The 26,481-nt window shown below is 36.6% G+C and overlaps 1 protein-coding gene across 3 annotated transcripts in view; it reads right to left on the bottom strand.

The window, feature by feature from the left end:
• GRIN2A (glutamate ionotropic receptor NMDA type subunit 2A) overlaps positions 1 to 26,481 on the bottom strand; it is a 189,699-nt gene that overhangs the window by 41,434 nt on the left and 121,784 nt on the right. For all 3 annotated transcript variants that reach the window (XM_075767712.1, XM_075767714.1, XM_075767713.1), the window contains exons 6-11: positions 22,149 to 22,354; positions 20,546 to 20,714; positions 20,273 to 20,426; positions 16,134 to 16,259; positions 13,297 to 13,526; positions 6,438 to 6,598 (exon numbers count right to left, since the gene is read on the bottom strand). In XM_075767712.1, the coding sequence (XP_075623827.1) occupies positions 6,438 to 6,598; positions 13,297 to 13,526; positions 16,134 to 16,259; positions 20,273 to 20,426; positions 20,546 to 20,714; positions 22,149 to 22,354 (1,046 nt within the window). The remainder of the gene's footprint in view (positions 1 to 6,437; positions 6,599 to 13,296; positions 13,527 to 16,133; positions 16,260 to 20,272; positions 20,427 to 20,545; positions 20,715 to 22,148; positions 22,355 to 26,481) is intronic.

The raw sequence follows: 26,481 nt of genomic DNA on the forward strand, positions 1-26,481 counted from the left end.
GTATCTGTTCAGCAAATAACAGAGTGTGCAAAGCTGTGAATTGGATGCAATTTATAAGCACTGTAAGCACAACAAAAATTCGATTCAGGCCAATAAACTTAGAGACTGAGGGTTAAAAGGGCATCAGAGCCTTCTAGGGTCTTTTCTTGCACTTTCTCTGCTTAGTACCATTTGATTCTAAAAAAAATATTAATAACCATATTGTTGTTTTCACATGGGAGACTGTGCTTGCAGTGAGGAAATAACTTCTTATGCTATCCACACTGTTCAGTTAGATACTTTCAGGTGTTTCTTCTGGCATGATTATTTGTCATTGAAAAATGCTGAGGAACAGAATCACCACGTGTTCCTATCAAAGCGACTTGCAGCTCAGGACATGCCTGGAGGCCGATAGCATCTTCTCAGGGGACAGCTCAAATTTGATAATCCACTGCATCTGAGGCCACACTTGCCAAGGCTCCGGCAGTGCAGAAACGCTGTCACCATGGCACGCTTTCCAAGAGGCTTCGTATTTCCACTAGTACACCACAGACCACTAGGGAATAAGGTATTAAACTTGACGTGTATAAACCACCGAGCATAGCAATCTTTAACAGGAAGGCAGATGGAGTCCCAAGCAAACTTTAGCATCAAATCCCTGAATATATAGTCACAGCTGTGGCTGTAAATAAAAACTGAAAATCGCTCATGACAGCAAGAGGGTCTGCAGCTGTACAACAAGGGGCTGCTTGCCTGTGTAACACAAGGCGATCATTACTGCGGTTTCCTTGAAACAAGCTATGTTCTCAGCTTTTTGCAATGAAACAAATCAAGTCCTCACATCAATATGCTGCCATAACACAGCATTAGTTAGAACATCTCTTTTCTTGAAACAAGATGTACACTGCGTGATACTCAGCTGCAGTCCTCATATCCAGGAAAATTAAGTGAAGAAAAAATTAGATGGATTCATCAGTGATGGGCAACATGGAAGTGAAAGTTTCCCATTTTCTCTCCATAGTAAGACAAGACTCTCCCAATTAGATTTTCTGAGTTCAGCCATCAGCATTTAAATCTCAGACAATATTCCAGTGTAGATGTGCTGGAGCAAAGGTGAGAACATGAAATACATTTCCAGTTTATTGCCATTGCATTTTCTCCTCTTGACAGTTTTACAGCAACAGAACACTCATACACAGAGAAACACTACATGCAAACTCAACAGCTACAAGCTGATACAACCCACACCAAAGAATTACAGGTAAGGTTGTTTTGCTTGCAAAAAGATAACATTCTTTAACTATAACCTCCTCTGGAAAAACATAGCAAGGCAAACAGAAGCAACCAAACCCAAACAGCCGTTATGTAAACATAACGCAATAATTAGCTACTTCCTATTTGAGGACTTAGTCTCTCTTCAAGAAGCAAAATCACTAAGATCTGTCTCTCTGGTACAGAGGATTCTAGAAATGTAGATTAATTAAACGCAACATAGACAGAAATGCTTGCGATGCATTTTTAGAACTCTGTTCAATAAACATCTAAAGAACACAGAGGAGCCGCCACGGCTCTAACAGAGCTGGACTTCATCCACCAAGAATACATTAGCTAATGTCTTACAGGCTCTACTCTTCTGAATAATGCTCAGGAAAATAACTGCCATTTCTGTTTTCATTAAGGAAAAGGAACAAAAAACTCCGGAGAATTCCTGAGCTGCTCACTCCTGCCTAAAGAGCAATCTGAAGCTCTGCAGGTAGCACAGCACATGTGGTTCAGCGGATCACATCTACGCATGGAATTTAGAGAAAAACACCAGTACATTTTTGACAAGCTCATAAGATTGTGATAACTTTCAGTACTAAATTGCATTGAAGCAGGTACAATATTTAGCCATTTTGAAAAATATCAAGTAGTACTTCAATAACAAGATGCATGAATTGTGCCTCCTTCTAACAGGCCTGGTTGCAAACTGAAACCTTTAATTAATAAATGGAATACAGAAAGTTCTACTGTTTGTTCAAATGGTGTTTCAGCATTTTCTGAGAACTACATCTGTGAATCTCAGAAATAAGACACTGTTGACAAGAGGTAGATATTACTGAGACTTTACAGATTTTAGGTTTTTTTAACATTTTCAGAAACAAAGGTTGATTTCTTATCAAAGGGGAATAGCCAACATAGCAGATAAATTTGCCTTCACCATTAACGATAACAAACCTTCATGAGTAAACTGCAAGGAACAACCTCCCCCTCCGTGGGGATTCACTTGAAGGAGTAGGCATAATGTAAAGCAAAACTCTCATTTCCATTTTGATTTGCGGCATTTCCCAGTTCATTACTTTCTAGAATGATCTTAAATATTTTCAGTGCTAATTGAAGTAGCTAGGTCCAAGCCTATTGCCCATGTAGTGAAGTTGTTTGTTCTAATTTAAAAAAACAACACAAATGCAGACCCTTTCCTTGTAAGTTAATTTCTGAAACACTGAGCTTCGTCTCTTAAAGATGAAAACACAAAGGGGCTGGGCATTTTGTTCAAGGCTTCCTGGACACAAATGTGTGCACATTCATCTCTGCATGTACAGCAATTTTCCAACACAAGACCTATCTAACCCCTGCACCAGCCCAGGAAATAAAGGCAGGAACATCATTTATTTTATATACATTCCTATTTGTATTTCTGCCCTTGAGGTTTTTCTTGGCCTCGTTAGTGACTGGACTCAGGCAGCTGATTTTTCACTTCCTGTGAGAAAATAAGATAAAAGCCCCAGTGTGTTTTTTAATTTCTTTTCAGAATTAGGACATGGACAGGAGCGTGTCTCCAACAAAAAAGAAATCTTAGAGAAATCTATGCATCTTAAGCTTTATGTTTGTCTGCTTCCCACTTTCTCCTTCCAGTTCAACTCTATAACATTATGTATTAAACACGATGGTCTCAAAGATCAAGATATTCCCAATACATTCCAAGAGGCTAACGCTAATTAAAGCTGATCTAAAAACATAAGGCTTTGAGATACAATAAAACCAGACTGAACTGTGACAAGAGACTACTTGACAGTTTGATTCTATTTAGATCAGATGCCACGTGTACCATTTTTCAGTCATTGACTGATTGCTGGTATTTTTTGCTCCACCTTAAAATCAGAATCAAACACTATATAGAAGGAATACAAGGGGACAAAATCTTACGTCTTCAGTTAAGCAAAAGTGGTTTTAAAAGTGAGACTGGAAATACATACAGGTTATACAAACATTCCTCAGGAATAACACAGGTACTACTTATTTTGACTCACAGCAGCAGCAGCACTATCAAACAGACAATCTTTGCGAGTCCTTCCCAGGTCTATAGTCTATGACTCTATAATTACCAAGTAGTTCATCTTCAAAAAGCTGTGCAGAAGCAGCAAGCTTTACAATAGGTAAGAAAAATTGCTTGTTCTATGCTACCAATGATAAGGATGAAAAAAGATAAAAGTATAGGAATAGCTTTGACTAGAGATAAAAATGAAAACAGACAACATAGCCGTAATAAGGTAAGCAGAACACATACATACTGAAGAGGAAAATAGAAATTACGTATTTGCTCAGAAGCAGAAACAGTTTGAGGAAAGAGAGAAAGGTCATCCTCAAAAAAGCAGCAGCAACACATGGGGCAAGATGTACTAAAAATCATGGGATCAAATGAAGTAGGGAAGGTGAAAGCTTGATCAAGTCTAGATAAGGATGAAAGGGCAAACTTTACATGGAAGCAAGAAACAATCTGGACAAATAATTCATGAGGGAGAAAGAAGATACAGTGCAGGTATACAAAAATGGGGAAACAGTTATGTATACTGAGGAACAGAACAGAAAATTTGGTAAAAGTGAAAAATTATCTTTTTGAAGAATATGAGTCTGGAGAAAAAGAAGAGGCAAGCAATTGTAATACACTACCGAATACCTATTCATGCTTTTCTATTCTCCTCCCTACAGAGAATGCAAGTTACTACAGTCTCATATTATACAGTCTCATCTCTTTCATCCAGAACACTTTTAGCTCCAGAGATCCCTGCAGTGTCAGCCACAGGAACTGCCGTCACATCCTCATCAAAGGTCTTAACGAAAAGGAAAATCTGGATGGGCTTAAGGTGCAAGTGCCAGGTGAGGATGACAGAGCCTGATCAGTGTGGTCATCTAAATGAAATCATCTTTTCAGAGAGAAACCACTCTGAGGCAAAAAGAAGGTACAGTCATGCTGCCTGATCTGTAACCGAGTTTACTGCCCACAATCACCACGTTGATTCGGTGTTTGCTCAGTTCTTGCTCTGCAGAAACTGAACGCAGAAAATACGTAAGCCCACTTGACACTACAGTCCTGCTGGAATGTCCAAACTTGTGACATAAGCAAACACAAAGTGACACTTCTATTGTGGCAAACTGCAGCAGCTGATGGCATGGTGTTTAATCCTTCTGTAGGTGCCATCAGACCAAATACTAGGGAGCACAGCTGTATGTAGCAGTTACTTATATTGATCCGGAAAACACCGCACATGGCAGCTTATTTGCATCATCTGCTACAGAAATGTCAGTCAAGGGGAGCAAGGTAGACACCTGGGGTGTCCACACTGAGAAATCACTTAGAAGAGGAAAGAAACTCCAGGGGGAGGGAGGCGGGGGGGGGGGGGGGGGGGGGGGGGAATCTATAAAAAATGAATTGCTTATGCTGTCAAAATGACTAAAGCTTTTGAGAAAGAGCAGCAGCTGGCACGAGAGCAGCCAGTCTGAGTTTTAGTGGACATCCTGAACTCCCTTGCAGTCAGGTAGCCCCCCCTTTTCATGCTTAAGTGTCTGACAAGTGTCCTGATTTTAAAGCTAACAGCATTTTTTCAGGGCTTTCAGTAGCACAAATGGTTGGCAAAAATTACAAGGAATATATATCCCCCAAATAAACTATCCATCCAACTGAGCAAGCCCTAGCAATGGCTGGAATTAAGGCTAGCTGCTTCTTTAAAAATTCACAGTCAGAATGGTAGCATTGACTATCTGTAATGCATAATTTCCCAGGAAATGTAACTCGCACAGGCTTGGTCGGAGCAGGAGCTCTGCCTCCAGTTTGGAAGGCCTTGGGTGATGTTCATCTCATGTTATGTCACATGTCTGTCTTGGGATGGGACAAACCGTGCTTGAGAAATGCCCGTTGAGAATGCCTTGAGAAATGACGACAGAGGGAGTCCAGAGGGCACCATGGAGACAGCAGAGAAGGAAACAGTAAGAAGGATAACTTTTTAAGACGGGAACCTGCACTCTAAGGAAAGATTTCGGGACTTCAGGGTTTTTTTCATAAGAGATATGTTACAATCCCTTACACGTTTAGGAAAAGGAGAGTAAAAATTAAAAGGACAAGCAGTTCCCAAAAAAGGACCAAAATTAACAGCTTAATTTAGCATGGGAAAAAGGTGTCCTGTGCTCACCATAAATAACAGCAGGCAAGATGTGCCTTGAAACAGCCACTAGAGTAGATGTACTCAAATCCACTGTGGGTAACTTAACCTTCTCGCTTCAAAACAAATCTAAACAAACTATAGTGATAAATTATGAGTATTGTACTCCAGTATTACTAACAAAAATACACGTGCTATTATCAAGCCTATATGTTTAGAAAACATTACTGAAGCTGACACATTCCTGTCACCCAGATGAATACTGATACAAGTAGTGAGTCACTCTCATACCTTTTGAGGATTAAGAAAGAAAATTCAGTCTCTGTCCAACCAGGCAGAATGGGCTAGTTCAGAGAAAAGGATGGATGGCACTCAAGTCTAAATCTCACATCTTAATGAAGGACAATAATGTTTGTCAGAATATTTACCAAGATTGCCAGAAGCAGGATATGATAGTACATTTGAGTCTATCATCTCAACAGATTTTACAAAGATCAAAATCAATACTTCAGATGTGACAGTAAATGTACAGGGCCATGCTAATTTGAGGAGGGAAGAAAATGTAAGAGTGGACCTAAAAGCATACCAAAGGGAGAGGAGGTTGAAAAGAAATAACAAGTAGTTATACATTGGCCAGACAAACAAGCTTTCTCAGAAATTTGCCCTGCAAAAGCACATTCCTTTGAGAGAGAGTTCTGCAAAGGTAATCAGGGATTCTATAAAACATCATGTTCTGTGTTGAGCCACCACCCAAACCCAGGTCTATCTGTATCATCTGTCTTTAAATTTGAGAAAAACTAATATTGCCCTTTGAATCTATTTTACATAGGATATTGAAACTTTTATGCAATTTTAAAATAGTCATACAAATCACAGGCAATCATTTTCCTTTCTGATATCTGTACAGCGCAGTTGAAAAAAGAGCCATGTACTACACAGCATGCCTGACATCAGGCTGTTCACCATCACCATAAGTACGGATCAATATTCTGTTTCTGCAAAGTCTGCGGTATTCTTTAAAACTAATCGGAAAAAGCTTACCCAGTTTTCAAGCTGACCAAGGCATCTTCAACTCCTTTCTGATTATACTTAGTCATGTAAAGGTGCATATCAGGGTAGTTGTTTCTGATATTCCTCTCTGTGCTTCCATTTGGGACTGTTCCAAATCGAAAAGGAGGTGAATAATCATACGGCCTTTGAAACTGGAGAGAAAAGGGAAAAGCAAAGTGTTTGGGGCATTCAAAATGTGAAGAAGGGCAATTTCAGGTTGAACAAAACAGAAGTCGTATAAGGTGCCTCGAATTTCTTCTACTCAAATGATGTGGGTTAATTCAGCTCTGTTATACCCAAAACTGTGTCTTCACACTGGCTGCACTTACAGAAACATCTACATCCAAAGTAAAACCAGCTCAATTTCACCATTCTGATGTGAGTTTATCCCATGCATTGTAATATGGCAGGACCACAGAAACTGGTGCAGATACTGGAGGAGATGTTCCTCATCTGCCAGAGTCTCCCTAGAGAACCCAAACTACAAGCAGACACACTGGTAAACAGCAATCAAAGAAAACAGTATTTTGTTGACCGTCATTTCACAGCTTCATCTCAATTGAGACGTTGTGGGTCCCCACACAAAGAAGTCCAAAGGATCGTTTGCACTACCCAACAGGAAGCCTAACACCTTACTCCCCAGGGGCGCAGGTAAGTGCAGGAAGCCTGTGCGCAGGGATGGACGGGCTGAGGGCTGGCGTTCCTTCCCCATCGTGATTCAAGGGGAATAAAAGTCCTTGCATCTTCCCCAGGGGCTCAGCAGCTACATCGCTTAACATGGAAAGAGCTTCTGGAGCTCTCACACCTATAATCCTAGTCCCTATTTATTCCTACAATTTAAACCTACAAACCATTTGTTTGATGGCATGTAGGCTTATTCTGCAATTTCACCCTCTATATCACTATTGCATCAGCACAAACAAGCAAGCCAGGGAATGTCTGCAAAGGAATAGCAATAGCTCAGAGCACACTCAGGTTTCAGATTTGGAAATCATTCAGATAATCTCACATGAACTTTTGCTAACAGACCTGAAAATTTTATATGTCAATATGTCCCTTTAAATATCAAGTGACACTTTAAGATTAAGTTAAAATGTTTCTTTAAGAAATAAATGAAAAAGGGCACTCAAATTAGAGGAACTATTGGCTAATGAGGAAATTCAATTGAGCATTGATAAAAGCAGTCATCCATTAATTCCACGGTAAAATGCACTCCGTTTTTACTGTTGAAGTTAGAAGAGCAATCTATATACGCTGTGCTGCAAGAGACAGCTAATATTTATCCAGCTGTTGCTTCCTTTGGGCTACATATGTAATACTCTTTTTCAAGTTTGGTCTCAGGGCATCAAGAATTCTCAGGATCCTGTGCCAATTTGCAAAGAGAATACAAATAGGCTTCTACAAAAACTGGGAGTATTTTCAATTCCATCAAACCTTAACTGTGAAATTATTGCTGCAACAATATTTTCATGTTACAGAGCTACAATTAAATGCTTCATTTTAATTAAGCATATTTTGACAAAGCATAGAGGAATGAACTCTATTTTTCTCTATTCGTTTAGCTAACAGATGTCTTACTTTTCTCATTTTCCCTTTTCACAGCTTAACTGTTTAAATTATTACTTTGGTACTTCTTTACACATACTAATTGACCCATGCACTAAAATTACACTGTACACTAGTCACGGTTCTTAGGCTATATTTGCTATCTCCTTTTTGTGTTTATTATGCAACATTGAGACAAACCCTGCACTTAAATATGTGACCAGAGATTCTACTGATATAGATGTAGCTTGCTATTAACTTTATTTAAATCTACAGATAATTAATCCCTGAAGTAGCGAGATGGCTTCCAGTATCTCCTAATGTCGGTATCAAATTTTCCAATCAACAGAACTGGGGGGGGGGGGGGGGGGGGGGGGAGGAATAATTAAAGAAACAATGCCAATTTCAAGACCTGTAAAAATTGCTGCTGCACATACTGGGAAAATTTTTTTTGGAAATTCAACTGTAGTGAGTATTCTGCAGGCTTAATTCCTAATCCTCGCATGTGGCAGGGGAATTGAGGGAACAGGAAGATGATTATGGTGGAGTGTCCCGGTAATTTAGAAATGGAGTTTGGTTCTGAATATTTTCACTTTTCAAGAATGTTCATTATTAACATTCCTCATTAAATTATTTGGAGGAGTTCCTTTCAATAGGAACGGTTGAAGGAATTGAGGTATCTGTCCCAAACTGAACATTCATGGAACACAAAAATATTTCTGCAGGAGAGCAAGGATTAATAAAAAGTACTAGTTCATTCAAAGATTGTGGGAATAACAAGCAATTCAGGATGAAATAATTCATACAAGGGATTCAAATATAGAAAATTCAGAGAGATAAATAGTTCCAAACACCATCCATTGACTGGAATTTCTTGGCACAAGACACCTAACCAACAAATTTTAACAGTCACAAGGAGATAATTTTGTTTTTAAATGATTGTCTGCTACTATTGCCTGCTCACAGACTACGTGTAAAGGAGAAAGAAAGAGTTTAAAATCTTTTTACTAATGGTGCACTCATATCTAAAGTGTATAAAGTTCTCATCAATAATTTTAAACTTATATTCTGTGAACTGACATGTCCTGGAGAAGCATATAGGGACTGTGATTGCAGCAAAGATCTATGTGGCAGGCATGAGACAAGAAAACCCATCGAGTCTCTATATGCACTCATTTTCCCTGAAGCCCCATAATGGAAAAAAAAAAAAAATCATGTCTGCTAGGATGCAATTTTCTTCCTAGACATTTTCTGAAATGTTTTGGGTTTTGTTTTTTTTTTTTTTTAATTGCTAATAAAATCCTTAAATTGAATGCACAAGCTCCCTGTTTGAATCATAATTGTGGAGAGATCTACTATTATTCAGAAGACTAATCAATTTGTTCTTGTTTCACCATGCTCTGCCAGCTGCTAGAACTGTGGCACATGGTAACAAAACTCCAGTCCTACTGGTCTAGGAATCCCAAGCAGGATGGCTGAGCTGAGGAAACAGTCCTATTGCTTTTATTTTGTTTCACCTATAGGCCTTAATAAAACCAACTATTCTATTAGTCAGTAAAGTGATCTTTCACAAACATTAAATACTGACTTCATCTGAAGATTTGTGTGTTTGCCTGAAAAGGTTGGTATTCAGAGCAGTTGTTTGTTATTGTTCTGAAGTATTTTAAGGAACTGTGGAAAACATTACTAAAATAGTAGAAAGTAGTAAATATTCTCCCTCTGCTAATGCAGATATTAGTGGGAATTATGGCTGGTTTGGAGTGATAGAAAAACACCCATATTTGGAAAAACACCCATATTTGAACTCTCTGTTTTCTTCTTCTACCAGATGGAGAACACTGACTATCTGATTTCTGATCTTTGAAAAATATAGCTACTGTGTTTAGTAATTCCAAGACTATTTTTATAATCATCAGTTACTAAAATGCAGTTGATATCTATGTCTGACAACTCTCTAAAAGCACTGTAAAGGTCTAATGTTGAGGTGGAAAGATGGATTGGGGTAAGGGGATCACCCTAACAATCCCATCATCCATGCTGCGTTTTGACCTCAGTCTGCTCTGTTTTGACATAGACATATTTCTAAGTAACTCTAGAACTTGTGTTGTCTTATTGCACAAAAATATAAAGCCAACGTTACAAGATTACTGTGCATCTTCCAAAAATAAGGAACTTGTAAATGGCATAACTAAGGTTTCCTATTAAGGTTGAAGAGAATCCCCTAGACCACATGCACATGGGGCATTTCTTAAAATGTGACTGGAGGAATCACAGCAGATAAATGCTTTGCAAGACTCTCTCTGAGTCTCCCATCTACTCTCCCTGAGTAATCTTGTCTCTCTTTCACTACATGAAAAAGACATAAATTGTCTCAAAAGTAACAAGTGCTACAAATGGCAGCTTTGCTGGATACTTTCGACTAATTTTCTGTACCTTTTTATGAACACAAAGCTTTTAAAAATCTTTTACATACACTAGGATGTCAAAATATAATTTTCTTCTCATTTTCTGAATCATTTGAGTTTATGAACACCCACCCCTGGTAACTCCAGTACATGCTGTGCCATGTATTTCTCGGTGACACATAGATGACATGGTATTCAGAAATTCATTAGCAACATTATGAAGGTTGAGGAAACTATCAAGAGGTCTTGAAGTCAAGAAGGGGAAAGAGCACGTTATCATGTGTTCAGCAAACCTAGTGAACTAGACGCGAGAGTGTAACACATTCCCTGACTGGGAAGATATTGAATGCCAAGGGTCAGGGATGACAGCTCAGAGAGAAGGGTTTTCTTGGCTTCTCTTCTCTATAGTCCACCAGGTACAGAGCTGGACTGAGAAACCCCAGGAGCTCTAACTGGGAATACCTTATTGCATTGATGAAAGAGCTCGACTCTTCAGTCATGGCAGTAGGAAAAAGGGGAGAGGGGAATAATAGTAAACTGATTTACCAGCCCAGAAGTTTTTTCAAAATTTATTGAACTTCTACATATTACTTATTTAAAATTAATTTTACCCATACTTCTGTCCCTTCTCCCTGGCATTTGCCTATTACTGCTTTGCTTGCCGCAAGAGTCAGAGTTCTCTACTGAACACAGTAAAACTGTTGCGAGTTCCTGAACTGCTCTCCTACTAACAACATTGCAGCAACAAGACAAAGAGAGGAGAAAAATAATTTAACATGAATCAGATTATATTCCCATAAATTATCCTTAATTATTTGAATTTTTAAAAACTGAGAAACCTCAGAACTGTAGAGGAGACAAAATCTGTGTATTTCAAGAAGAATGTTTTGAAATAGATCATAATTTCTTTTCTGGACTTCTGGCTTAATTTAAACAGAAAAGACATGGCTCCCCTGATTTATCTCTGTATGCTTCAGGCAAAATTTGAGGAACTGTAAAATAAAAACAAAGGTGGCAGATCTAATAAATGATCAGAAGGCTGCACAAAAGCAGATGCTATTTTCTGATTCAAGTATTTTTCTATTTTTATTTTGCTTTTTCTGGAAATAAAATCCTACTTAGCAGAGAGAACAGAAAAAATTACAAAAATAAGGAAGTTATTAGCCAAAAGCAACAGAACAAACACTGACATTTTCCCAGCCCATAAGACTGTGGCAAACAGCCAGCAGAGAAGAAAATAAGGGTGCACTGGCAGACCCAAATGCTAGTGCTGTGCCAGGTGCGAGCCAAATGCTGCCAAAACGAAGACTTCCCAGGAAAACACTCTGTACTTTCTGTACCTTCTCACAAGAAGGAGAAAGGCATTTCTCAAATCCTTTTTTCTTTTTCTTAAATCCTCAAGAGAATACCTTTTATCTGTATATTTTTATATCTTTATATTTAATATCTTTTATTCTTACTAAGAATATTATCTTAAAATAAAGGTATATTTAACAGTCTTCATACTTTTTCAAAGGTTTTGTGACAACACAACATAATGAAAACAAAACTACTATAATTTTTTGTTTCTTTTTATCTGTCTTTCCGCTAGCCATGCTTGCAATTCATGCTTTGATACCTCAGGAGATCAATCAAAGGCTGGTCATAAAAAGCAATTAAAACAAAAACCAGACACAAGGCTATCATCTGAGCTGTTGGCTTCTTTCGAATAAGTATTTCCTTTCTTTTCTGTCCTTTGAGATAAATCCCTTGTGAAGCTCTCCCCTGTGTTATACTCTATTTAAACATTACTTCTTAATGTCAATATTTAGTTTCATTTTAAAACAACTGGGCACAAACTTGAAAATAGCATGCCCTTCATGTATTTTGTGCATATCCATCACAACAATAATTTTGCAAATGGACTTGAATCCTTCCATGCAATACCACTGTTACAAAGCAGTCACACAAATGAAATAAAAAAGAAGTAATTGCTAGGTTTCTGATTTATAAGGCTATTGATTAAAATTCACTAGTACAAAGATCTGGAAAGCATACTTTCAGCAGAAGGCAGTTCAGTCAAGCTAGAACAATATGAAAAATAGGCATATTTATTATTTGTCAATTTGTGTGAAACTGCAGTAGGGTTTAAGTGAATTATCAGAGTCTACTGCTCAAAGTGCAATTGTCACAAAAGTTCTTGAATTAAGAAAGCATCTTCCACAAACCCATCAAAATTCTGCACCTTATCCTATGTAATTTACATCTCACTTCACAAACCCCTAAATTTTCTTACCTGTTTATTTTTCCTATTTATGCTTGCCATTTTATACAAGGAAAACATTCAAACATTCACAGACAATATGTATCGCTTGTTACCATTTCTCTTTGCCTATTGGTGCTGGCACCACTTTAAATCTGAACTCTTTCTATAACTTCCTTGCACACTATATAGAAAGCAAAAAGACATTCTTTCAGGAGCATTAAATTGCTTCTGATAATTACTGGAAAGTTGCTGGTTTTATGAACATTTTGTCAATTCATATATTATAAATACTCCACACAGAGATGTTAAAATAATTTTAAACATGCCTTCCCTGCATTCAAGCTGACTTTTTCATTTTTCAAGATTTTCTGTATTGGTGAGGCATTCCTTTTAACACAACAGGAATGGATCTCCATCATAAAATAAAAGTACTTTTCCATTAATGCAGTTACCTTTGAAAAGGCAACTCAAAGACTTTAAAAACAGTCTTGTATTTTCATACTTTTGGTCTTAGGTTTTCAGTAAAGGGTTACACTCAGTATGAAATCATCCAGTTTTAGCTTATTATCTTGCTGAGGTTTTTTTAACACAAAGTACAAATTCGTAGAAGGATCATGACGAATGGACACTGACCACTTGTGAGCTGAAGACCTACCTTCTTATCACTTAGTCCAGTCACTTGGTCAACAAATTCCTCTTGAATCATAAATGCAGCCAAGTTGGCAGTATAACTAGCCAGGAAAATGACAGCAAAGAAAGCCCAAACCGATACCATGATTTTACTGGTCGTCCCTTTGGGGTTTTGCACGGGCACAGAGTTGTTGAACACCAAGCCCCAGAGTAACCACACTGCCTTTCCAATGGTAAAGGATGGTCCATGGGGATCTGTAATTGCAAAGAGCCGTTATTTTTGTTGCAATTAAATGAAATCTTGGCAAGATACCCTACGTAATAAAAAAGTATTCACAAACCTATAGTTTAAAAATATTTCAGTACATATTCATGGTACCCCCAATGGAATCACAGGATTTACCATAGGTACTCTCTATTGTAATGACAATTATTTTCATATTTGTAAAAAAATATTTCAACATTTTTCTATGTGGCACTTACTTCAAAAGTTTTAAAATGAAAATGGAAAGCATACGTTTGGAGAAGCAAACTGATAAGTCTCTTGCAGTAAGGTATGTGCCACAGTATTGCCCCTTTCAGTCTTCTGTGCCAGCAGACATGTAAAATGGAAAACTGTAGGTTTAAGTCTTAATGATTCAATTCTAGTACTTTTCTCACTCAAATTATTTTGTATCCTCTCCAGTCTTCCAACATCACACTTTTTGAACTTTATGTAAGCATATTTAAGAACAAAATGTGTCAATATGTCACATACTTTTAAGCAACTTTGCACTCAGAGGATAAATCAGTAAATCAACACAAAGGAGCTACCTGTATAGATACAAAACTTAGAATGAACTTAGACTCTGGCTGCCTCTCACGTTCAGTCAGTTCTGCGGCTTCAAATGTGTTGGCATTACAGGTGGAAACCTGTCCCAGCTAATCCATTTGTAATTTTTGTTATTCCTGTTTTCAGTCAGCTTTTAATTCATCCCAAAGCAAGAGGTGGTCAGCATGATGCCCTCATGCCCACAGAGCAGCAGAAGTGGATTAGCAATGCTGTTATCCACTTAAAAGGCTGTATTTGTAGTGCTCCATGAGAATAAAGGGAAATTTGCTCTTACCCAGCTCTAGCTAAGTACAGTGCAGTCATCACATATTGCTCATCATCTAGACTCCCCTTATCCTCAATGGAGAGAAACAAGCCTCCCCTGAATGTGACTCATTTGACCTTTTTATAAGTATCTATTTTTTAATTAAATAGCATTTCATACAATAAGTTCTGATGCAGACACCTGTAATATTACCTCCTTCCCTGCCCTGTCCCTTTATCCAAGGGGATGCATATTAAAAACCCAGATTTAATTATTAATCATCATTTTAATAATAATTTAGTTATTATTAAAAGAATAAAACCCAAAGTGGGTATACTCAGTGCATGTTCTTATTTCAGTGGAAATGCCCTCTAATACAGTGCAAATTTTTCACAATGCAATCAAGCACAACATCGTGGATTGTCCTCTTTCTAGTCTGCAGCTGTGCTCAGAAGATAGAGTACAGTAACATAAACACAATGGAGCTGACTTTTGGTTCATGAAACTACCTTCTAGAGCCATTTAAGATTGAGCTGATACAGGGATAATATGTATTTTCTGAACAGCAATGATAAGGAAAGCATATGCCAAGAAAGCAGTCTAAAGTGCTCTTTATGCTACTGGAGTTTGTATTACCATCAAGCTTCATCCTGCTAAAAATGCCCTGGGAAAGGAGTAATTTACACAAAGGTTCCCATTTATTTTAAACTTCCCACGTTTCAAATGAACGGCTCTGGATTCGTGGCAAGTCTCTAGAGCTAAATCAGGATGGTCTAGTGCCATAATATTCCTTTGTGGCTAAATAATCAGTTCTGGCACATGAGGTGGCACAGAAAAGAACAGCCTGCCCCTAGATCCCTAGTGTCTATATTCATCTTTGATTTCCCCTTCTTAAACCCAGTTTTTCCTTTGGACAGAGGTTACACATTTTATTGATATGATAACATCATCTAAACATCACAATAATCCCCTTTTCCAGGGAACAAACCAATCATAATCTAGAAGAAACCATTAGCTTGTAATAGTCTCCAGAACTGTGTTCACCAAGCTGGAAGATGTCTTGTTATAAAATGAGGCAAGTATGATTTACAAATTAAAAGCAGTCTGCACTCTTAATTGTAAGTGAAGAAAGGGAAGGATGAGGGCACCACAATACATGGAATCCTCATTCTCAGGTCGAAGTGCTAATGATATACAACTGCAGCTTTCACTGAGAAAGGCAAACTCTGTATTAAATTTGTTGTGCTGGTGTATTATAAAATTGAAGTTTCTATAACCAAGGATGCTACACAGAAAGAAGTGATGACCTTCTGCCACTGGCCACATTTCAAGGCTGAGTTCATCAGAATTTTTATAGGGACTACATAAAACTACATAGAAAGTAACTGCTATTTTTCCAGATTACCCACCAAACCACACCAGTTTAGATCATTATCTGTGAACTAACCAAGATTTCATAAGAGTCAGGATTCTGTAGAACTTATTCCAATGTTTTTTTTTAAGCTGACACTCTACAACTGATACAGTATAATAACCAAACACTGCCTGAATACAACTGTCTCTGATATCACTTACCCTTCTATATGTCTTTGTTCCAATGAATTAGAATACAAACATGAGCATAAGCCCTCAAGAAATCATATTTTAAATGAAGAGCAAACATAGTTTCATAGCTGCTTTTACTGTTTTATTCTTATGTTATGTTTATTTTAAAAGATGGAGGGCAAGGGGTGGGAATACATTATTTTTTTTATAGCTCTAGGGTTGTGTAAAATGCAAAGCTTACCTCTGCCTTGTGCTAAGTTCCTGTTATATCCTACAGGACTAAAGTACTCAAATATAAAGACAGCCATGGCGGACACAATGAGAAGCATCACAAACATCATCACCCAGACAGAAGCACTAAAAGGCTCTGCAGCAAATCAGACAAAAGAAACAGAAACACAGTTCATTAAACCAGTCACAGCACAAGAATTCTAATGTCTTTGACCAGGCAAGCCCAGCAGCTTCTTTAAATTAGCTTTTACCAACCAAAATGCTAGCAAATAACTAAGGAGCAATATATGAAGAACTGCTGTTACTATATACAAAATTAATACAGTCAAAATCTTAAATGTGAGTTTCAATTCAAAACCAAAGACTGCATACTTTTCTATGACAAAGCCTTAACTGACACTGAGTGGCAAATAATTGATTTGACTCACTGCTTATTCAGTTCACAATCAGGTAGCCCATTTATCCTATGTTATATGCATTTATCAACAGAATGGTCCAACCATTATGACTGTGTTTCTGCAGAGCAAAAGCAATTAAGCATATGTTTAATACATTTGGTAATTTAGTGAAGTAGATTTCTCTCTCGTTTTCTATCCAAGAAAAAGTGTTGGGGAAAAAAGCTAAATACTTGCATTCGAAGTAAATTTTTTTTGTTTCAGAATTCTTTTCTCTCTGTGTTCACTTTCATCTACCTGCAATGAAGATGTTGTTTTTACCAATTGCAAACACATCTTTTTGAATATCTCATTCTTATCTGGGAGCAAATTTCTGAAATCAAAAGGTTTTTAAGGAAAACTCAATGTTGGTTTGAAAGTAAGAAAAAACATGATTAAGTAGAAGTAGTAGGTTGGAAGAGAAAACTAAAAGCAGTTTGAAATGTCAGACTAAGCACCAACTTTTTGAAAGGATTGGATATGGTAATAATATGTCATAACGCAAAGTTCTTAAATATCAGTTTTGCCCAATCACAAATCCTCTGTCATTTCAGGAGTCCCTGTGGTAGCTGTCGTGGTATAAGGATATATGTAAGAAAGGTTTTCTATGGCAAAGTACTATCTTTTTATTAGGTCAGCTGATTTGGGGACATTTTATATCCTAATTTAGGTAGATAATGCAAGTGTGAGTGTGCATTGAAGTGTGAGAAAAAAAAATCTTAGAATAAAATTTCAAATCAGGACAGAATCAAGCAGCACTTGAACTGACAAGAAATTAGTTTGTTCCAATGCTTTGCCTGTTTTTGAAAGCCTGAGATTCTTCCATCCAAACTTTATACTTCTTTGAATTTAAATTAAGATTTGAACCACTGACAATTCTTCCATCATTGCAGGAAACGACTCTGAGTGAGAGTTGAGGTGTGCTAAGCCCAATAGCCCAATCTGAACCCTTTCCGAGTTAACATGAATGATTCACCCAGAACTAGAAGGAAGTGTAATAATTTGGGCCCAAGCATGCAAATCTCATGAGATCATTTGCCTTTGCTATAATTTTTTCAGCAATTTGGAACAAAGAAAAGACCAAATTCCAAATAGCCCCGCTGGTGATTTTGGATGCAAACGAAAAAAGGCAAGGCAGGGAAATTTGAAGCCAAACTGTTCTCTGTTTTTAAGATAAGGTTAAGGAACAGTATTTTTTATTTTATTTTTTAAAAATTGTTTCATTTTTAAGAGAGGTTATGAAGTTCTATCAATTACTATGACTTGTTTGGAAGAGAATAGTAACTTAGCAAAATAACAGAATTCTTAAAAGGCAGACAAAGATTTGTTCTGATGCAGACAGATAAAAAAACATTATGTAGCCGAATATAGTAAATATAAAATATTCTAGGAATTCACATATTAACTGGAATACATCAGAATTCATCTAAAACAATTTGACAGCATTCTCATAGAAGAAAGCAAGCCTGATAAAATTCTTATCAAAAGCAACAGCGTAGAAACAGCAATGGTAGTTTTTTGTCAAAATCTAAATAAGGCAAAGGGCAAAACAAGCTGATGTGAAAAAGTGAGCTATAAACAACAGTTTAAGCAGAATGCTCTTTAATAATTTAAGCAGTCTGGTAACGAGGTGGAGGATTAAAAGAAGCAATAGAAAAATAAAAAGCTGTTTAGAATAGCAAGCAGATTGAACAAGTACAAAATCAAGTGAAAAACAAAGTCAATCTTCCTGTCATATTCGAGATCAAATTACACATTCAGTACTGTTCTTCAATTCTCAAAGCAAGCAGCAGATTTTATAAGAATTTTCAATAAAGCTATGATATGGCAGAAAAATACTAATATGTGACTTGCGAATGTACAGTTCAAATGACTGGCCACAGAGAATATTGAGCAATAAAAAAAAGTCTTACACCACTAAATTCAAGTTTTACCTCCAACCACCAAAAGCAATACTTAAATAATCCATAAAATAAACAGGGGCATAAATTTCCTATTGCAACAATGCCTCCAAAAAAGAAAATTGACCTCACCTATGAATTACAGAAATTTGGATTTGACGTTTCTCTTACTTTCTTTGTTTAAATAAAGTTGAAACAAATCTCCACAGAAACTTAACTTAAATTTACATTAAATGCATTTTAGAAATCTAGTAACTGTGGTGGTGTGAAAAATGCAAAAGCAGCCTCTTCTTTGATAGTAGTTGTAAGCAGGTTTTTAAGAGGTAAGCAGAGTTCATAGTAAAAATCAACTGCACTTGCAGCACATTTAGAAAACACCCCAGTACTTGTATTTCAAATGATAATTTCAACTGCAATTTTAAAAATGAATTAACTTTACAAGTCAATGACTTATGGAATTGAAAAGACACTATCTGAGTATTTTCATTAAAAGTAGAGACTCTTATAATTTCATTAAAAAGTCTTTCATTCACTAAACAAATATTAGCCACCAACAAAATTTGTTTGGGTATCACCAAGTTTGGGAAGTTATTTCTTTACTCACTGTTTTACATTACTTGCATCATCTCTGCAATGTGCCATTATGGAACATGTACGAGCAGTAAGCTCTGTGGCTAAATGATGATTATTTGCCCACTTGTAGGTGATACCCAATTATTTGCCCACTTGTAGGTGATACTACACCAACAATCTGGTCCTCAATGGCTACAAGCAATTTCAGTGGAACTGAAGAATTTACACTTAGCAATCTAAAAAGAAACCATACAATCAGTGATGCAAAAATGGCATCACTGCTGACCGAATGGACTTGGACATACTAAACTGTTTCGTAAGATATCTGGAAAACACTGATTTTTTATTTTATTTTTTTTTTCCAATTTCACTTAAATTATTTTAGTGTCATTAGTACTATTTTCCTGTGCAAAATGTCTTTAAAAATACTGGGTCTGAATATACTATGAGGAACACAACTGCATTCCTAGCTCTTTTTGATCCATCTCACAGCTCATTCTCTTTTCAGTCTCGGGTAAATTCAGGCTAACCACCAAGTATAGAAGTAAAAAATATGCACTAAAAGAGAAGGAGAGGGAAATAATGAAAGGAGAAATAAGGAATTGAAACAAGAAGCAAACAAGGAAAGACCACTAAAGTCTTTGTTTCTTTACAGCCCACCTCCTTTCTGTCCAGCCTTTCATTTCTTTGCTATATCCCACTGTTCAAGTGCATCATCACAGCTCCAGTGTTCAACTACATCAGTGGACAAAACACTCAGCTCTCCAGTGCAGTAGTACGGTGTTCAGAAGCCAGAGGTAACTATTATCAAATTAGTTGTCTCTTCTAGTCATAAGAGTCTCTTTTCCTTAACTATTCTACAAGGGGTTTTAAAATTGTTTTGTGAATGTGAGTGTTAAAAACATATGAAATCATTTATAATGGGCTAAACAAGCATAAATTAGTTTGTGAAGAAGCAGGTTTTGAAGAAGTGATTTTCCCAACTGAAGATTTTGAGGGATTCTTTGTCATATTGAAATCACTATCATTGGTTTTCACTTACTGCATCTGAAACCAAGAGCACCATCTTCGTGTGCTAATAATCATGTTAATCAGCATGTTGACACAGTACAAACTTCCTAATGTAAAATTCAAAACTTGATAGAAACATGTCAATGCACCATATAGCTTAACGAACAATGAAACCTACCCAACTCCATAGGAATGCAATTAAATGATCTGGAGGGGTTGGAGAATCATACCTAGAAAAGCAGATGGTGAAACTGTGCCATTGCTCCGTGACACCATGACACTAATCCCAGTCTCAACAAATGGCACTGAAAAGTCAACCACTTCAGAGCGCTCTTCATTAATAGTGAGGGACCCCACAGCCATAACTGCACGATGATATACCACCTGATCCACAAAGAGAAGACACCACCAATATTACTCAGTAGAGAATATCTCATTTCTCCAAAAGAATGAAAAACATTGCTAAGTCTTACTTAAGAGCTCTTTTACCTAACAGAACTTACTTCACCAATCATTCCATTCCACACATTATTGACTTTTTTGCCATGTTTCCCATTAGTCACCAAATACAGGTCATATGTGAACTTGACAGTTTTAGACAACTTCTTCAAGATATCGATGCAGAATCCTTTGCAGCACTTCTTTACATTAGTTCCCTCATTAGTTGAGTTGCTGTCAAAAGAGAGAAGAGATGTAAACATTTCTACTGGGAAAAACAGAATCACCACAACAGCTAGATTCAGCATAACGTGAAACAACATTTTGTCATACTTGTGAGGGACCATGTTTTTCTGAACCGATAGAGAAATAATCCAAAGGATGCTTTATATGGTGTTTGTAGCTCTTACTAAGCATAATGCAGTTGCTGGGCAAGAAATAAATAGAAGATAACGGTAGACCTTGTATGACATGATTTCTGCTGCAATATCCATCCTACTGCACTGCATTTCTCCATCAAGACATAGTCTGCTCTTAGTAATCTCTCTCTTAGGCTTAGATGAAACAGTTGTTCCTTTTACTCTCAAGACAGAAGTCTACGTGTCATTTAGTAATTAGAGAACTCCCCAACATGTAAGCTGCATAAAGGCACAGCAGTTCACCGTAATGAAAACAGATGCTGTGCCTTTTTCTGCTCTTTGAGAAGTTGAATTTCAGGCCACCTTTGAGTGCAAAGATGAGGACTTTCCCTTTATTTTTTTCTGAAATGCTCATTTCATGTTCTCTGGAACTTTCCAGTATAAGCATCTTCTGAAGCCAACGCAATATTTTATAGGCTTCAAAGAGTTGAAAATGGAAGTAAAAATAGGTTAGAACTTGACTAAGTACAGCTATGTAAAAAAAAAAAAGTTTCTCTGGACTTAGGAAGTATGTGCACTACCATTTAGCACACTCTGGAAATCTTCAGAAATATATCCCCTAACATCTGCTCAGTAAAATAATGTTGTTATTGTTATTATATTCAGTTCATAAATACATAGGCTGAAGCACAGAACAGGTGAAAAAACATTGATAAATGCACAATGAGAATTTTTCCACTGATTTCTAATGACTGCTCCAAAATTACAGAGCAATCAAAGCAGGGGACATTTTTCTAGACAGGCTGTCACAGTGGTATTTTATGCTGGAGTAGTTTATCCTGTATCAAACTTCAGCATAAACATATTCAAGAGGAAACATTCTCAAATTGTTAAAGATTAATTCAAATAGGCATATTTCAACATAACTGGAAACAATTCAAATAGGACTCATTAAATCAATCCAATTTTAGCACACTATCTTCTTTCATGTGACCCAAAAGGGCTAATTCTATTTGATTTTAAATTTGCTACAAATGTACTATCTTCTTGTTAATTCAACGTGTCTTACATGTATATAACCAGAACCTTTCAACTTATTAAAAAGGAAGATGTGCAAACAAGAGCATATCATATGGGAAAGAGAAAGAGGAAATGAAACACAGAAGCAAGAGAAAAAGAACAGCAAAGTATCAGAAAACAATTATACCATGAAAAAAAGCAAAGGAATTAATGAGAAAATAGGAGAATATATTTTGCACTCAAAAAAAAAAAAAAAAAAAAAGAAGAAGAATGCTGTGTATTTACTTACTTAATTTTGACAAATTTACGACATGGCACGGTGTTTTTTTGGCAACTTTCCATCAAAGGATCCACATCTTCAACAATGACAAAAGGAGCCTCCTCCAGGGTGACAATACTCAAATGGTTATCGTCTGGGTCGCTGTCTGCAAAAGAGCTGTACCTTGGCCAGACAGAGTACTTCAGGCTCAGGGAGTTGTTCTCCCATTTCCCCACCTGAAATGCCAAGATACACAGCTGCTGATATCTGCCTCCTTGTTTTTGAGAAATGAGATCTAATATTAAAAGTGCTGGGATACAGGTACAGGAAATTACATTGCAAAGACAGTTGTCTTGGGGTTTTTTAATCAGAATACATTAGAACTTTTTAGTAATTCCATGAAGTGAAAAAATGTACTGTGGTAAAGACAAATAAGGTAATGTTATTTTAGGAGATAATAGCTTTATAAAGACTGAAGGACATCAGTTAACATTATCTACCACCTGGCTATAGCTGCACTGAAATTTGACATGTATCATTTCCATTTGAACCAAAACAGCAACCAGATACTCCATTTGTAATCAATTTGCAGTAATAAACAAACAGGCCTAAAAAAAACCAAAAAAAAAACCCCAAACAAAACAAAAAACCAACCAAACAAACAAAAAACAATGAAAAAAACAAACTAAAACACCAGACACACCAGACTGATAACCACAGTATCATAATATAATTTCTGTATCTTCCCAAAAGAGAAGACTCTTCTATTGTTATAGTTTGAAAAGCCATCGTGAAAGCCTTTACCTAGGGTTTCATCCCACCTGGGCCAGGACAAACCATGTTTTTAGTAAACACAAGTTCAATTCCATATGATTTGGTTCTTATTAGAAATAACATATTTTGTTCTGCTTTAGTTAATGCCAACTGTTGGTGGAGTTTAAGAAAGCACACCCCACTTTACACTACACTTGTCTATTTATTTACTATTATAAATTAGCCCTTCTAAATTAACCTATATTTCTTTCCACTTCCATAACAACAAAAAGAGGCATATGATTTAAATATTTTGAAAACTCTAGCATTTTCTGCCTCAGATTGTGTTTAACTATTTTGTACCCATAAACCTAATTGCATGTTTTAGCTGAGTAGCGATGACAGATAATATAAATGATCTAGCAATCCACAAAATTTATAACCTAATGCAATTTAATATTTTTTTCAATTGCTTAAGCTAAACAAATTATAACATTATCATAGACTGCTAAAATATTTGTTTTGCAAGGAAAATGGTGGGTATTAACAGTACAATGAGAGACTCAGGTCCTAAAAAAAATGTAAAAAAATTGTCATCTACCTTCTGTCTTCTAAAGACTTTAAAATGAATAACAAAAATTTCTGAAGAACATGATTTATATCCATTCCTATTTAGGGGAAGCATATAAGCACATGCCCTTTGCAGTTTTCTCTCCCTCCTGTTTATAAGTCAAGATGTTTTGCTGAACTTTAACGTAGAAGGCAGAAATGCCAAATTCTATACACTTAAATTAGGAAATTCAAAATATCTCAAGGGAATTAGGAATTCACACCTAAATCAATGGGAACTGGGCACAGGATTTATACTATGTACAGGACGAAATTTAACCAAAACGCAACAGATGAAACTTTTGAGAGAAAAAAAATCATACACAGGGAAGCAATTCTATTTAACTCTGAGACAGTTATTTTGCAAAAATATTTTATTCATCAATTTATGGTACATAATCGCATTCACAGCAAAGTCTGTGCTGGTTTGCTTTAGCTTAGACAGTGTCATTTATATCTATGCCCTAAGTACGCCATGAAGCTGACCATCTGGAACGGAGAGATTTCCAGCCGGCTCAGTACTTCAGTCACACAGCAAACGTGCCAAGTAATAAGATGAATTTCAGAAGTGGAAAATGCGCCCGATCATCTGCCTATTCCAACCAGCAAGAAACAACGAAATGTGACTGAGGCTCAGTTGCATTTTTGCGTTCAGGTCTATAGCAGTGGCTGCGCCTGCCTTTCTAAATCACTCGACACAGGATTCTGGGAGGAGGCAGCTCTGCCTATTCGCGAAGCATTTCCCTCTGCAAGCCACCCCCTGCTCATGGACTGACAGGGACATGAGCTGCCCGTGACAACAGGAGTTCATCTAAGCCTATCAGTAATGTAACTGTTCTGATGCTGTTAAAAGAGGAATCTTGATACTCTTTCATACTTCAACTGGAGGAACTCTCATTTTATTGTTCTGAGGAAGATATAACCAGTGATATATTTAAATGGGTGAATTTGGGAAAATGCTAATTTCTTTTGATAGTTGCATCTGTATGGAAGTGTTACATGTTGAGCGCATCTCTAAAGTTAGGTCCAAAATTTTTTTCTCTGTTGCATTCCATGGATTTATCTCAATATTTTCTCCTGTAACCTTATTTTTTAAAAAATAATTAAACATTAAGACCTTGCATTGGGTTTTAGGGGCATCCCTACTTCTCTGTCCAAAGAACTCTACTGCTGTGGTCCCAGAATGTCATGGTGACTTCATCTGGGCTTTACATGGTGCACAAATCGCATGTCCATTGCAGGTCATCCCTGCTACCACCAGTCCAATGAGTAACACACAGTGTCAGAAAGCACAATGAAAAAAAAGTACAAGAGAAAGATATCAATGCCATGAAGAATGGTAGAAAAGCAAAAGGCAGAAAAGCTCTTAAAATCCTCACTGGTGGGCTAATAATGGCAAATGAGGAAAAGTAGTAATTAGAAAGAGCCTGTAGGTCACTCCTTTTGTGTGGGAAAGTTTTCTGTTGGATTTGCTTGTTTTAATTAATAAATGGTTGTTGGATTTGCTCTGCCACTGATGCTAGACTCACAAGTGAATAGTTTCCATGTTTATTTGGTATTTTTATTTTAAAATAGCTATACTGTCGAAGATTACGTGTTGCACTTATATCATTCTTCTTCAGTTTTGAATGATCAAAATATTTTTTTCTTTTTCCTGTATTTTAAGTGGAGGGTAAGAATCTAGTTTTATACAATTAAAGCACATAGTCAAAATATGGGAGGATTTTCATGTTTGTATTAGAAGCCTTTTAGCTTGTGCAGAACTAATTATAACATTGTTATTAAGAATATGAATAGTATTATTTACACAATGTTTTCTATCTTCATATATTATGTAGTTCTTTCAAAATCCTTGTGCAATTAATAGTATCCCTATTTTTCCAGGGTGAAGGGTTGAAATGACACAGATAAGCTGTCAAATGAGCAAAACTAAAACATGAGCAGGTTCCCATCAAAATAAAGAGAATTTTTGAAATTGCAGCCATATGTAGGTGTCCTGTAAGATCGGCATGTATATCACTTACAGAGGTCAGATGTATTATTAAATCCAGTCAATATCCATTCTGAACACCTTTAAAACCTTCAAATGCTTAGGGAAAAACCCCACACGTTCTAACAACTACACATGCTCATTTTATTTCAGAACATTATAAACAGGTCTGCTTACAAAGTGTAAGAATTTGTGTGCAAACCCAAATGTTAAGCCCTTATCCAACACTGAGTGTTAGAGTGGCTTACTTACGGCAACAAAGCAAAATATCTGAGTGAAAAAAAGCTTGCAAGTCCTGGTTTTACCTGTGAAGGTCATTATAAATGCTGCAGAATATGAAAAAGTTCATATGTAAAATACGAAAAGTAGAATATGAAAAGTTCAATTGCTGCTCTCAGTAGGAGACAACGGTGATATTTGAATAAACTGTTTTACAGTGAAATAGTTTACCAACCTGGACAGCTTCAAAATTCAATTGCCTCCAGTGTTTTGCAGCACTCATTTTCAGTGTGCCACTTCATGATCATTATAGCTACTGATGAAATGAACTAAACATGGCATCCTCCGACCAAGTCCACACATTTAGATTTGAGGTAGAATGGTATGTGTTTAGATTAGCATGGTTACCTATTCATATTGGTATCCCTGATACAGATATTCCTTATGCAATATTTTCTAATTTTAATGACAAATTATTTGAACGCTAGAGCACATTAATTTGCAGGTTAAACTAAAACCTCCAATACGGAACAATAGTGAACAATAACTCTACTTACTCTCAGCAGAGACCGGTAAAACAATTTTCATAGCCAGTCTATCAAAGACTAACAGATCCACAAAAATAAAACACTGGTAAAGAAACACTAGGTAGGACAGAAACACACTGCCTCTAGTGTGGAAATGTTATCACCACAGTGAAGAATGACTATCTTATTCTTTCCATCTGCAGCCTAAAACTTCCTAATTGTACTTGATCAATCTCAAGGGAACTCTTAGCCATCAGCTTTTTCT

Source organism: Balearica regulorum, chromosome 15 (assembly GCF_011004875.1).
Source record: "Balearica regulorum gibbericeps isolate bBalReg1 chromosome 15, bBalReg1.pri, whole genome shotgun sequence".
NCBI lineage: Eukaryota > Metazoa > Chordata > Aves > Gruiformes > Gruidae > Balearica > Balearica regulorum.